The 14,945-nt window shown below is 47.8% G+C and overlaps 1 protein-coding gene across 4 annotated transcripts in view; it reads right to left on the bottom strand.

Annotated features, from left to right (window-relative positions):
* The window catches only part of fubp1 (far upstream element (FUSE) binding protein 1), a 37,820-nt gene extending 32,673 nt beyond the window's left edge, over nucleotides 1-5,147 (bottom strand). For all 4 annotated transcript variants that reach the window (XM_038793736.1, XM_038793737.1, XM_038793738.1 and 1 more), the window contains exon 1: nucleotides 4,840-5,147. In XM_038793736.1, coding sequence (XP_038649664.1) covers nucleotides 4,840-5,031 — 192 coding nt within the window. In that variant the 5' untranslated portion in view covers nucleotides 5,032-5,147. The remainder of the gene's footprint in view (nucleotides 1-4,839) is intronic.
* Between the last annotated feature and the right edge of the window lie 9,798 nt (nucleotides 5,148-14,945).

Here is a 14,945-nt window from a genome sequence, read left to right as displayed (position 1 = left end):
AAAAAGCATACACGGAAGAGGAATCTGAGTGCATACCAGAGTGTTATTACCGTAAAAGTAATGGCTTGATAAGAAAATGGAGACCTTTACATATGCAGGCAGACATTCATCAAGTAGTATTGCCAGTAGGGTCTCGAAAGGAGGTGTTACGAGTTGCACGAGGTACCAGTGGGAGGTCATTTGGGAATAAGGAAAACTCAAGCTAAAATACAAAAACATTTTTATTGGCCTGGACTACATAAAGATCTAGTTAACTTTTGTCAATCATGTCACACATGTTAAGTGATAGGGAAACCTCAAGCAGTGATAAAACCAGCGCCCTTAATATCCATTCCAGCATTTGAGGAACCTTTTACAAGGGTCCTAATTGATTGCGTAGGACCGCTTCCTAAAACGAAAAGTGGGAATCAATATCTTTTGACGATAACGAATGTGTCTACTAGGTTTCCAGAGGCCATTCCAGTACGTAATATTACAGCTAAAAAGATTGTGGAAGAGTTACTTAAATTCTTTACTGGATATGGACTAGCCACAGAAATTCAATCGGATCAAGGATCCAATTTTACCTCAAGATTATTCAAAGTTATGGATAACTTAGGAATAAACCAATTTACATCAACTGCGTACCATCTAGAATAGCAGGGAGCGTTAGAAAGGTGGCATCAGACATTAAAGACAATGTTGAGGGCTTATTGTTACGATTATCGAAAGGATTGGGATAAAGGAATTCCATTCGTACAGTTTGCAATTAGGGATGCACCCAATGAGTCAAACAAATTTAGTCCTTTTGAACTAATTTTTAGTCATGAGGTAAGAGGAGCACTCAAATTGATTAAGGAAAAATTGGTGAGTGAGAAATCGGAAATTACATTATTGCATTACGCGTCAAATTTTAGGGAATGATTAAATAGAGCAGGTGAATTGGCTAGACAACATTTAAAAGTTGCACAAAATGTGATGAAACGGGTCAGACAAGAAATCCAAAATTCGTAGTTTTGCCTGTGGAGATAAAGTTTTAATGGCTACCAATGGTAAGCGTGATTGCTCCACTTATGGACTTACTGAAGAAACATCGAAAATTTCAGGGGACAGCGGACTTTCAAAAGACATTTGATGGCCTGAAAGCTGTGATAACCAGTGTTCCTGTGTTGGGAGAATTTCAAGGGACTCTGCAAACAGATTGAACTAAATTAACTGACTTTAAAGAGAAATGCCGAGGCGTAGAGAAATGGACGGATCGTGCAGAGACCTTCTTGTTCAATGAGACTGTCAATCGAGACTTATTTCAGTTGGAGGAAGAACAAAAATGCAGTATATTATTGTACCTGTTTGCGTGTGTTGTTTTTTTTTTAAAACAAAAAAGTATATTTACTGTGTGCATTTTTAAAGGATAGTGAAAAATGAAACCAGCTTGAAGTTGATAGTTTATTTTTTTTCTTGGGGGAGGTGTCATGAGAATGTCGCTTTGAGAAATGCTCATATTACTGCAGTGATGTCAGAGTGTGGCTGGAGATGGGCTGCCTGTCAGCTTTTTACTTTTGTTTTAGACTATTTGCTACAGGGTGTTTTAGTTTCATTTTCAGCGTTGGAGCTGAAGCCAGACCAAGCAGGTGGACTGCTGTTCTCTCTGCCATCAAAAGACCATCTCTTGATCATTTAGTGAATTCAGAATTATAATGTTCTCAGTGGTGAATGTAAACCTAATGTTTCTGGTAAAAGGTGTCTTAAGTCTTATGGATGTTAAAAGGAAAGCTTAAAGGATTACTTAGTGTTGTATTCTTTGGGGGTTGTATTTTAATTAATGGTTGCTAAGATGTTCAATGAATGTTTTAAAAAGGTTGACTTGAGTTCATAGATTAAACATTGTTTTGTTTTAAAAAATACTTTTCTATTTCTGCTGTATCACACGTCGAGTGGGCCGTCAGCTTTGACAAAATCATCGGACTCGAAACGTTAGCTCTTTTCTCTCCCTGCAGATGCTGCCTTCCAGACCTGCTGAGATTTTCCAGCATTTTCTCTTTCATTTTAGATTCCAGCATCCGGAGTAATTTTCTTTTATCCTGGGATGACAGGACTAACATAGGAAAAAAGTCTGGATCGACTGGGGGCTTGTACTCAGTGGAGTTTAGAATAATGAGGGGATCTCATAGAAACATAAATCCTGATGGGGCTGGACAGGCTAGATGAGAAGAAAGATCCCGATGTTGGGGACGTCCAGAACTCAGGGCCACAGCTTGAAAAGAAAGGCTAAGCCACTCAGGACTGAGATGAGGAAGAACTTCTCCCAGAGAATTGCAAACTTTGGAATTTTCTACTACAGGAAGCTGTTGGGGCCAGTTCGTTGGATATATTCAAGAGGAAACTGGATGTGGCTCTTGCAGCTAGAGGGATCAAGGGATATGGAGAGAAAGCGTGAGTGGGCATATTGAATCGCAGTACAGGCTTGAAAGGCCAAATGGTCTACTCCTGCACCTATTTTCTTTGTTTCTATACTTGGCTGATTCCAAGGATGAAGGCATATCTTATGAGGAAAGGGTGAGCCTTTATTTACGAGAATTTAGAAGAACAAGCGGTGATCCTATTGAAATATAGGAGATCCTGAATGGACTTGACAGGGTGGATCTTGAGAGGATGCTCTCAAGAGAGACACGGGGACTAGGGGGCATAAAAACTGAGTACTCTCTCAGAGGATCGATCAGTCTGTGGAATTTGCTACCCCAAATCAGTGGAGGCAGAGTGACTGAAGGCCAAGTTAAGACAAGAATTTTGATTGACACTAGGTTCCAAGATTATAGGGGGTAGATAGTAAAGTGGAGCTGAAGTCACAATCTGATCAACCAGTATCTTATCAAAGACCAGAGTAATCTCGGCACTCCAAAGGCTTATTCCTACTCCTAATTGTGTAGGTTTGTAAGCATTTGATGGCAGATCTGTACTTCATGTCCATTTACCCACCTTCATAAAAAAATCTGATCACAGAATCCCTATAGTGCATGGGCGGCCATTCAGCCTGTCGAGTCGTCAACAGCCCTCTGTGTTCAACCGACAAAGCAAATGTGCCCTTTTGGGGTAAGTGAATTCCAGATATCCATAAACTTAAAATGTTCATCCTTTCCATTATTTTAAGCATTGCAAACATCCAATACACTGATCATTTGTGTCTCTTTACAATCAACACGCCACGGAAATGTTTCTTTGTCGAAAATGTGACTGCCAAAATTAGTGGGCGGCAGGGGCAGCACGGTGGCAAGCATTGCGGCCTACGGCACTGAGGACCCGGGTTAGAATCCCAGCCCCGGGTCACTGCCCGTGCGGAGTTTGCACATTCTCCCCGTGTCTGCGTGCGTTCGCCCCCTCAACCCAAAAAAGATGTGCAGGATAGGTGGACTGGCCACATTAAATTGCCCCTTAATTGGAAATAATAATAATTGGGGACTCTAAAAAAAAATTTTTAATTAGTGGGCGGCTTCAGGGACCACACTCTGCAACCCTGGGTCCACTGTGGCGCCAGTCACAACTTCACTTTTTATGATATAATAATCTTTATAAATGCCACAAGTAGGCTTACATTTACAATGCAATGTAGTTATTGTGAAAAGCCACCCAGTCGCCACATTCCGGCGCCTGTTCGGGTACACAGAGGGAGAATTCCGAATGTTCAATTCACCCAACAAGCACATCTTTCGGGACTAGTGGGAGGAAACGCATGGGGAGAACGTGCAGACTCGGTACTGGTGCTGAAGCAACAGGGTTAACCACCAGGCTACCGTGCCGCCCACTTTCACAACTGGAGTGGTGTGCGTAATCTCTCCATCCGCCCGCCAGGTTGCCTGGTGTTGAAGCCAGAGAAAGGCAGGCGGGCAGGGAAGTTTAACAAAGGTGCTGAGGGAAGGGGAGAACATGTGCGTTTCTCCTGCAAACCCCACATTAAACCGGCCAACCAGATCAGAAATAGCAGCAAAGAAAATGTATGGGGTGGGGGGAGGAATGTCCCAACCTCCAGTTAACAAAGAAACTGCTGCTGTTGCGGTGCCGAGTGCCACCCCGCCGGGCTGCGGAATGAATGGGTAACCGCGGCCTGACGCCGAGCGGGAGGCCCAGCTGGCTCTCTATTGTTCAGGCGCTGCGACCCATTCCCTCCGCCTCCTCCTCCCCCCCCCCCCGCGTGGGCCCTTTCCTTCCCCCCCCCCAAAAAAAAACCCCGCGGAGTCTCTTCTTCCACCCCCACCCCCCCAAACCCCGCGGACGCTCTTTCTCTCATCCCCCCCATTCCCTGCGGAGGCCCTTCCCCCTCCCCCACCCTGCGGAGGCCCTTTCTCCCCCCCCCCCCAAACCCTGCGGAGGGCCCTTTCTCCCCCCCCCCCCCCCAACCCTGCGGAGGCCCTTTCTTCCCCCCCCCCCCCAAACCCTGCGGAGGCCCTTTCTCCCCCCCCCCAACCCTGCGGAGGCCCTTTCTCCCCCCCCCCAAAACCATGCGGAGGCCCTTTCTCCCCCCCCCCCCCCAAACCCTGCGGAGGCCCTTCCCCCTCCCCCCCAAACCCCGCGGAGGCCCTCCCCCCCACGCGGCGGCCCTTTCGCTCTCCCTCACCCCGTGGAGGCCCTTTCTCTCTCTTTTTCTCTCTCTCCCTCCCCTCCCCTCCGAGGCCGTCCCCCACCCCCCGGGCCATCAATCCCCCTCCCGCCGCATCAATCCCCCCTCCCCCCCCGGGGAAACGCGGCCTACTCCCGCTCCTGCCGCCTCCCCCGAAGCCGAGTTGAGGTAAATGGCGGCGGCTCGGACCTTACTTCCTCGCTTCCCCCGCCCCCGGCCTCCATTTTATCCCAGGCGGTTTGACCCACCTGCCTGGCCCGCTGAAGGGCGTCGGCGAACGCGTCGTTCTTAAAGCCGCCGCCGCCGGCACCACCACCACCGCCGCCGCCGCCTCCTCCTCCACCGCCTGCTCCGCCTCCTCCCGCTCCACCGCCGGCGCCGCCGCCACCGCCGCTGCCGCTTAACGCGTTAGGCGGCGCCACTGCTGAGTACTCGGACATGTCCCGCTGCAGAGAGAGAGTGTGTGAAGGGAGAGAGCGTGCAAGCGAGGCCGCGACCGAACCGGAGCTGCTGCAAAATGGCCGACCCGCCGAGGAAGGGAGCGCGAGGGAGCCGCCGGCCAACTCTCGCGAGAGCCCGGGGAGGGGGCGGAGCTTCCGCCCATCGCGATGTGGGCGGGGCTTCGGATCCTGGCGAGGGGCGGGGCCTCGCCCCCCCTCGCCGAGTGGGCGGGGCTTCTGATCATAGCGGGAGGCGGGGCCTCCTCCCTCCATTCGGCCCCTTCCTCATTTTGAGCATCTCTCTGAAAGCTCCTCAGGACTACAGGACCAGACCATTCCTACCGTGTAGCAGGAGGCCATTCAGCCCGTTGAGTCTGCACCGGCCCTCCAAAAGAGCGTCCACCTCTCCTGCCCCATCCCCACAATGTTGTGATGCTAAGGGGCAGTTTGAGCGTGGCCAATGCCAATGCACCTGACCCCCACATCTTTGGACTGCGGGAGGAAACTGGAGCACCCGGAGGAGACCCACACAGACAGAGGGTCAACGTGCAGACTCCACGCAGACAGTCACCCGAGGCCGGAATTGACTCCGAGTTCCTCACGCAGTAAAGCAGCAGCGCTGACCGACTGCGTCACCATGCCGCCACATCCACCGCCCCTCCCCTTTTCTCATCAAGGAAAATTGTGCTCGCTTCAGCAATCCATCTTTCACAACTGAAGTTCCTTGTCCTTGGGTACATTTAGTTGAATCTTTTCTACAATGCGGTATATCAGTCAGTGAAGAGGTGGTGGCCAGACACTTCACGAGGGGACTGGTTTACCTCAGTTGGCTGGATGGCTGTTATGCAATGCAGAACAAAGCCCACAGTGCCAGTTCAATTCCCACACCAGCTCAGCTTATTCATGTAGTCCCCACCTTCTGAACGTAGGAATTAGGAGCAGAAGTAGGCAATTCAGCTCTTCAAACCTCCTTCACCATTCAATCAGATCTTAGTGAATCTCCTCCTGGTCTCAAAGCCACCTCACTATCTGTTCCCCATTTTTTATCAAAAATATATCGATCTGCCTCTTGAAACCACTGAATGATTTGGACTCCACCGCACAATGGGACAGTGAGTTGCAGAAATTCACCTCCCTCTACGAGAAGTAGTGCCTCCTCATCTCAGTTTTAAATCTTTCAACCTATGTGAACTCATATCCTTTTTCGTATTTTATAAACCTTGATCAGATCCCCTCTCATCCTTCTAAACTTCGAGTATAAACCCAAAATGTAATCTCTCCTCACGCGTTAACCCCTTCATTCCCGGAATCAATCTGGTGAACCTCCTCTGAACAGCCTCCAAAGCCTTCCCATCCGTCCTCTGGCCTGATCCTCAGGTTAAAGCACCACCAGTCAGCTCTCACCCTCAAAGGAGAAACCAGCCGATGATCATCTGGGGCTGTGGTGACTTTATACTTTTCACAACCCCAAAGGTCCTTGTTTAGAAATCTGTGGTTATAATTGTCATCTGAATATGTGCCGGATACAATACTGTATCCATATGTCCTGATCATACCCGCTCCCCCTCCCTTTCTCCTCCTAACCCATAACATTATCATTAAATTACCTGGCTACATATTGACAATACCATCAAACCACCATTCGCAGGCCTAAAATTAGCTAAACTCATATATCATTCACTTTCCATAACCTACTCGAATAATTCAGCTACCCATACACTACATCATTACCGACCTTACCTTTTCTTCTTTTCCACCCTCCTCCCTTTCCCTGCCTCTGTATTTTCTCAATTTTTCCCAATTATAACCTGACCTATGAGTACATCCAGAAATGATATCATTGGGTTTATCACATAGGTGTATATGTTCATAATTCATTGAAGGTGGCAGAACAGGTTGAATCAAGCATACAACATCCAGAGCTTTATCAATAGGGAGATAGAATTCAAAAGCAAGGAAGTTACGTTAAACTTGGATAAAGCCCTGGTCAGCCACAATAGAATTATTGTAACCAATCCTGGGCATCACACCTTGGGAAGGATGTCAAAGTCTTCGAGAGGGTGCAGAAATGATTAACGAGAATGTTTCCAGGGATGAGGAACAAAAGAGAAAATGCTGGAAAATCTCAACAGGTCTGGCAGCACCTGTAGGGAGAGAAAAGATCTAACATTTTGAGTCCGATGACAATTTGTCAAAGCTAACAGACAGTGAAAGTGGGAAATATTTATTATACTGTGGAGTGAGAATGAAAGAAGAGTCATAGCCACAGAAACCCAGGGAAACCTGGTGCTAATGAAAATGAAAAATTAAAATCGCTTATTGTCACGAGTAGGCTTCAATGAAGTTACTGTGAAAAGCCCCTAGTCGCCACATTCCGGCGCCTGTCCGGGGAGGCTGGTACGGGAATCGAACCGTGCTGCTGGCCTGCTTGGTCTGCTTTAAAAGCCAGCAATTTAGCCCAGTGAGCTAAGCCAGCGATTTAGCCCAGTGAGCTAAACCAGCCCCAGATGGTGGCCACAGAAACCCAGGGAAACCAGGTGCTAATGGCCACAGAAACCAAGGGCAGTCCCCAGAGAAAACAAAAGATGTGAAAGGTCAACAGCAGGGAAACTAACATCAGAGGATGAACTGTAGATGTGGGGGGAGGGGAAGGGGGAAGCAAAGAGGAGAAAGGTGAAGGAAAGGTGGATAAGATTGGGGGAGGGGGGGTGGAATTAATATATATTAAGAAAGAAAGAAATGGTAAAAGGCAGTTAAAATGAAATGGGATGTTCACCGGGCCCATATGACGGTGGCTCGGATGAGCACATTTTTCGGGATAGAGGACAAATGCGCTAGGTGCGCGGGAGGACCAGCGAACCATGTTCACATGTTTTGGGCATGCCCTGAGCTGAGGGGGTATTGGGAGGGATTTGCGGGGGTCATGTCCCGGGTGCTAAAAACAAGGGTGGTGATGAGTCCAGGGGTGGCAAATTTTGGGGTTTCGAAAGACCCGGGCGTCCAGGGGGAGAAAGAGGCCGATGTGTTGGCCTTTGCTTCCCTGATAGCCCGGCGACGAATATTATTGGCGTGGAGGGACTCAAAGCCCCCTAAGACTGAGTGGTGGCTTGCGGACATGTCGAGTTTCCTGGGGATGGAAAAAATTAAGTTTGCCTTGAGGGGATCTGTGCAGGGGTTCACCCGGAGGTGGCAACCATTTATTGACTTCTTTGCGGGAGAGTGAGCGTCAGCAGGGGGGTGGGGGGGGGGGGGAGGGGGGGGGGGTAGAGTAGAGTAGGAGGGAAAATATGGTGGGTAGTACCGGTGGGAGGGGAGCGGGCTTGTGCAATATGTTACGATGGAAGTATTGAAAGTACATGGATGTTTGCACACTTTTGCCTTTTTTGCTTTCTTTCTGATGATGTCTGTAACTGTTTATAAAGCCAAAAACTACCTCAATAAAATTGTTTATTAAAAAAAAATGAAATGGGATGAAAACAAATGGGTCGAGGTAAGGTAGAGCTGATCATCTGAAGTTGTTAAATTCGATGTTCAGGCTGGAAGGCTGTAGTGTGCCTAACCAGTAGATGAGATGTTGTTCCTCAAGTTTGCGTTGAGCTTCACTGGAGCATTGCAGCAGGCCAAGAACAGACATGTGGGCTTGGGAGCAGGGTCTTTTGTTAAAATGGCAAGCAAGGTCAGGGTCCTGAATGCGCACAGACCGAAGATGCTCAGCAAAGCGATCACCCAGTCTGTATTTGTTCTCTCCGATATAGAGGAGACCACATTGGGAGCAGAGAATGCAGTAGATCAAATTGGAAGAGATGCAAGTGAAACTCTGCTTAACCTGGAATGAGTGTTTTGGGCCTGGGATGTTAAGCATGGAAGAGGTAAAGGGGCAGGTGTTACACCTTCTGCGATTGCAAGGGAAGGTGCAATGGGTGATGGGAGAGGTACTAGGTATGCTGGTGGAGTGGACTAGATTGTCTCGGAGGGAACGGCCTCTGCGGAATGCTGACAGAGGGAGTGAAGGGAAGATGTGTTTGGTGGTGGCATCACGCTGGAGTTGGCGAAAATGGTGGAGGATTATGCTTTGCATACGGAGCCTGGTGGGGTGAAATGTGAGAACGAGGGGCCTCTATCCTTGTTCTGGGAGGGAGTGGAGGGGGAAAGGGTAGTGGCACGGGAGATGGACCGCACATTGTTGAGGGCCCTGTCCACAACTGTCGGTGGGAAATCACGGTTGAGGAAGAAGGAACACATTTTCGAAGCACCATTTTGGAAAGTTGCATCATCAGAACAAATGCGACGGAGGCGAAGGAGCTGAGAGAAAGAGATGGAGTCCTTACAGGGTGTAGGGTGCAAAGAGCTGTAGTCCAGATAGCTGTGGGAGTCAGTGAGCTTTGTAGTGGATATTAGTGGATAGTCTATTGCCGAAAATGGAGACAGAAAATTCAAGGAAGGGAAGGGAAGTGTATGAGATGGACCAGGTGAAAGTTTTTTTAAATTTTTTAAAATAAATTTAGATTACCCAATTATTTTTTCCAATTAAGGGGCAATTTTAGTGTGGCCAATCCACCTAATCTGCACATTTTTGGGTTGTGGGGGCGAAACCCACGCAGACACGGGGAGAATGTGCAAACTCCACACGGACAGTGACCCAGAGCCGGGATCGAACCTGGGACCTCAGCGCCGTGAGGCAGTTGTGCTAACCACTAGGCCACCAACCAGGTGAAAGTGATGGAGGGGTGGAAACTGGAAGCAAAGTTGATGAATTTTTCCAGGTCTGGGTGAGAGCATGACGCGGCACCAAAATAGTCATCAATGTATCGGTAAAGGAGTTGTAGGAGGGGGCCCGGATAGGCCTGGAACAAGGAATGTTCCACATACCTCATAAAATGTCAAGCATAGCTAGGACCCATGAAGGTACCCATTGCTACACCTTTGATTTGGAGAAAGTGAGATGAGTTAAAGGAGAAGTTGTTGAGAGATAGAACAAGTTCAGCCAGGCGGAGGAGAGTGGTGGTGGATGGGAATTGTCCGGGCCTCTTTTCGAGAAAGAAGCAAAGAGCTCTCAGGCCATCCTGGTGTGGGATGGAGGTGTAGCGGGATTGCACATCCATGGTGAATAGAATGCGGTTAGGGCCCGCGAACTGGAAGCTGTCAATATGCACCAGAGGAATCGCGGATGTAGGTGGGGAGGGAATGGACCAGAGGAGTGAGGATGGAGCCGAGATAAGAGGAAATAAGTTTGGTGGGGCATGAGCATGCTGACACAATGGGTCTGCCGGGACAGTCCTTTTTGTGGATTTTGGGAAATAGGTAAAAGCGGGCTGTCCGGGGTTGGGAAACTATGAGGTTGGAAGCCGTATGGGGAAGGCATCCAGAGGAAATGAGGTCGCTAACGGTGTTGGAGATAATGGTTTGATATTCAGTGGTCCATGGGGAGGTAAGAGGAAGTATCGGAGAGTTAGCGCTTAGCCTCTGCGAGGTAGAGGTCAGTGCGCCAGACAACAACAGCACCCCCTTTGTCGGCAGGTTTGATGACAAAGTCGGGGTTAGACCTGACGGAGTGAAGAGCAGAAAGTTCGGAAGGAGAGAGGTTGGAATGGGTGAGAGGGGCAGAAAAATTAAGACGGCCAATGTCCCGTCGACAGTTCTCAATGAAAAGATCAAGGGCAGGTAATTGTCCGGCGTGGGGGGTCCACTTGGAGGCAGAATGTTGGAGGCACATGAAAGGATCAGTGGAAATGGGGGAGGATTCTTGCCCAAAGAAGTGGGCTCGGAGACGAAGGCGGCGAAAGAAGACTTCAACATCATGTCGAGCCCGGAATTCATTGAGATGGGGACGTAAGGGTACAAAGCTGAGTCCTTTGCTGAGAACAGAACGCTCAGCCTCAGAGAGGGGAAGGTTGGAGGGTATGGTGAACACGCGACAAGGGCTGAGGCTGGGAAAAATGGGTTACGAGGGATTGGGACTGGTGGAGGGCCTGGGATGGGCAGTGGTGTTGATACTGGGAGAAATGGGTTACGAGGGACTGAGACTGGTGGAGGGTCTGGGATGAGCGGTGCTGTTGATACTGGAAGAAATGGGTTACGAGGGATTGGGACTGGTGGAGGGTCTGGGATGAGCGGTGCTGTTGATACTGGGAGAAATGGGTTACGAGGGATTGGGACTGGTGGAGGGTCTGGGATGAGCGGTGCTGTTGATACTGGGAGAAATGGGGTACGAGGGATTGGGACTGGTGGAGGGTCTGGGATGAGCGGTGCTGTTGATACTGGAAGAAATGGGGTACGAGGGATTGGGACTGGTGGAGGGCCTGAGCTGGGCAGTGGTGTTGATATTGGGAGAAATGGGGTACGAGGAATTGGGACTGGTGGAGGGCCTGGGATGGGCTGTGGTGTTGATGAGTTGTTGAAGCTTGCATTCCTTAATACCTGTAAGAAACAGGAAAAGATTCTTGTTAAGGCGTCGAATGATGCGAAGGATGAAATTAAACTGGGGACAGGGACAGCTTTGAGAGAGAGTAAGATGGTGCTGCTGGCGAGAGATGTCGAGTGTCTTCATGTGGCGCCGCATGGCACTGAGTGTGGCTTTCAGGATGTGGCGGGAGCAGCGGTTGGAAGAATGTTGTATATCCTGGAGGTACCTGTAATCCTGGAGGTTACTTGCAGGGTGGAATTTAAGTTGAAATCCCCGTGGGGTAAGTCGGAGACGAAGACAGTCATTGAGGAAGAAAATCTGGCTGCAGAAGCAAGTCTTAGTACATACCTTGTCCAACACTAAGTCAGAAATGGAAAGCCGTGAAGTTGGATAGTGGGGGAGGGACTTACGGAAATCCTGTCAGAGAGAAGAGCAGTACTTCTTCAGGGTAGGCATTCCTGGAATGAGAAACTTGAATTACGTAGAAAATCTGTAGAGTTTGCTGACTGTTCTCCTTGGAGAAGATACGGTTGAGGGAAATTTGACAGAGGTGCTCAAAATGATGAGCAGTATTGTTAAGTTCCCAGACCAGACCCCAACACTTGTTAGAATACCAGACAAGAATCCCAAACACGCCTCAACCTTGTGTGCGAGACTGGGGTTAATACAATTAAAGCTGCAGCTGATGAGGTCAAGGGTGAGCCTGTTGTTTGAGGGGGAGGAGGACACTTGCGAATGGTGTATGAGAGGCCTGGCCAACAATGTACATATGTTCTGGTCCTGTCTGAAGTTGGAGAGGTTTTGGGGTTCATTCCTCAGCCCGTGTCGGCGATCCCGCACTTGGACTTGGAGCCCATATTTGGGGTGTTGGACCTGCCAGAGCTACAGATGGGGGTGGGGAGGCCTTTGCGTCGCTCATGGATCGCAGGTGGGTCCTGCTGGGGTGGAGGTCGGCTTCTCCGCCCTGTGCCTCAGTATGGCTGGCGGACCTAATGGAGTTTCTGTATCTTGAGAAGGTTCAGTTCACCTTAATGGGGATGATTGAGCGGTTCCATAAGAGATGGGGTCTATTTATAAATCACTTTAAATAGTTGGTTACCATCAGCCGCTAAGAGGAGGGGGGAGTTTGGGAGGGGGCAGGGGTGGGGGGTTATTTTTCGCGTCATATGTGTATTGGTTGGTAGAGTGGAGCAGGGGTTTCTTTTGTTTCATATATGAAATGTTAAAATGTTAAAAAACAAATACAAATATTTTTTAAAAAAGGAACTCCAACCAAACACTTTTTTTCAATTTGAAAACTTTCAGGAAAGGACACATTGCTCCAGGCGTGAATCCAATGACAAATGACAATGACAAATATAGTATATCAAAACAAACATTATTATGAATACGGAATTGTTCTTCATTAACATCACAGAAAATAGCTTACAATGGACAGTTAAACAATTCTTAAAATTAAAAGGAAACACTTTAACTTCTAACTGATACATTCTCTATCTCCAATCATGCAAAACTCCTCACAGGTCAAAAAACACTTATAAATAAAGTTAGCAAACACAGGGATTTTGCTGTCTCTTGACTAGAGATTTCTTGGACATGCTGCTTGAAGAAAGAGAGATATCCTGTCAGGAAACAGCCTGCAGGTACCATATGATTGTGTCAGACTACTGTTTAATCTGGCAACCTTTTTCAAAAGCTGCTGCTTAGCTCAAAGCTCCCAACAAAACTAAAAAAATACAATCTGCCTGCTACAGACCTGGCTCCTCCCATTAATTACATAATCTTTATCCTACTCAGCTCCACTGACCTGCTTACTAAAGTCTAAACACAACGTCTCAAATTATCTACTCCCCAGATAATCTCCAGCAATCATAACAATATCCCATTAAGCCTCTCTCTGTAAACACATATATGGTCTGGAATGAATGATGATCTTACTTTTACAACATCTTGATTGCACCATCTGCAGTTCAGATTTTAGAAATATGAACTAGGGGCCGGTAGCACGGTGGTTAGCACAGTTGATTTACAGCTGCAGGGTCCCAGGTTCGATTCCCAGCTTGGGTCACTGTCTGTGCGGTGTTTGCATTTTCTCCCCGTGTCTGAGTGGGTTTCCTCTGGGTGCTCCAGTTTCCTCGCACAGTCCAAAGATATGCAGGTTAGGTGGATTGGCCATGCTAAATTGCCCTTAGTGTCCAACAAGGTTGGGAGGGATTACTGGGTTACGGGGATAGAGTGGAGGTGTGGGATTGGGTAGGGTGCTCTTTCCAACAGCCGGTGCAGACTCGATGGGCCGAATTGCCTCCTTCTGCATTGTAAATTCTATGATATGAACCTAGATTACTTAATATTACTGCAATAGAGATATACACCTGAACTCAAACATTAAAAAACATTCCTACAACAGATATAAAATACAATACAGATACCAATTTCTTACATTCATCACAATGTGGACAAAGTAGATAGGAATGCAATTTTCTCGATTTCCTCTCTCCCTTCCATTTCCTGATTTACAGCTAATTCTGGGATGTTATTTGTATCGTCTAAAATGAAGGCTGATACAAAATATCTGTTCAATTCATCTGTCGCCTCCTTGTTTTCCATTATCAATTCCCCAGACTCACTTTATAGAGGATCAACACACATCTCTTCTTTTTAAAGTATCTATGGAAACCCAACCATCTTTATATTTCGCGCCAGCTTTTTATCATATTCTAATTTTGTGTCCTTATGAATCTTTTAGTCATTCTTTGCTGTTTTTTAAAGATATTCTGTCTAATCCTCTGACCTGTCACACACCTTTGTGGAATTATGTGCAATTTCTTTAAGTTTAATACAACTTTAAACTTTTTTTAGATTTTTTTTTAATTTGGAGTACCCAATTAATTTTTTTCCAATCAAGGGGCAATTTAACACGGCCAATCCACCTACCCTGCACATCATTTGGGTTGTGGGGGCGAAACCCACGCAAACACGGGGAGAATGTGCAAACTCCACACAAACAGTGACCCAAAGCCGGGATCGAACCTGGGACCTCAGCGCCGTGTAAACCTTTTTTTAGTTAACCACAGATGGGGGGCCCTCCCTTTGGAATATTTCCTTCTCAGTGGGTTGTATTTACTCTGTGTATCCTGAAATATCCCTACTGCATCTCTGTTGACCTATCCCGGAAACTAATTTGCCAGTTCACTTTAGTTAGTTCCGCTGGGGGGGGCAGCACGGTGGCGCAGTGGGTTAGCCCTGTTGCCTCACGGCGCCGAGGTCCCAGGTTCGATCATGGCTCTGGGTCACTGTCTGTGTGGAGTTTGCACATTTTCCCCGTGTTTGCGTGTGTCACACCCCTACAACAACCCAAAGATGTGCAGGTTAGGTGGATTGGCCATACTAAATTGCCCCTTAATTGGAAAAAAATAATAATTGGGTACTCTAAATTAAAAAAAATATATTTTAACAAATAATTGCTTTATTTAAGTTTAAAATACCATCCTTTCCTTTCTCAAACTGAATG

The sequence above is a fragment of the Scyliorhinus canicula genome, chromosome 4 (genome assembly GCF_902713615.1).
Source record: "Scyliorhinus canicula chromosome 4, sScyCan1.1, whole genome shotgun sequence".
Lineage (NCBI taxonomy): Eukaryota > Metazoa > Chordata > Chondrichthyes > Carcharhiniformes > Scyliorhinidae > Scyliorhinus > Scyliorhinus canicula.
The sequence above is the reverse complement of the archived record's forward strand: the minus strand, read 5'-3'. Positions and strand labels throughout refer to the sequence as shown.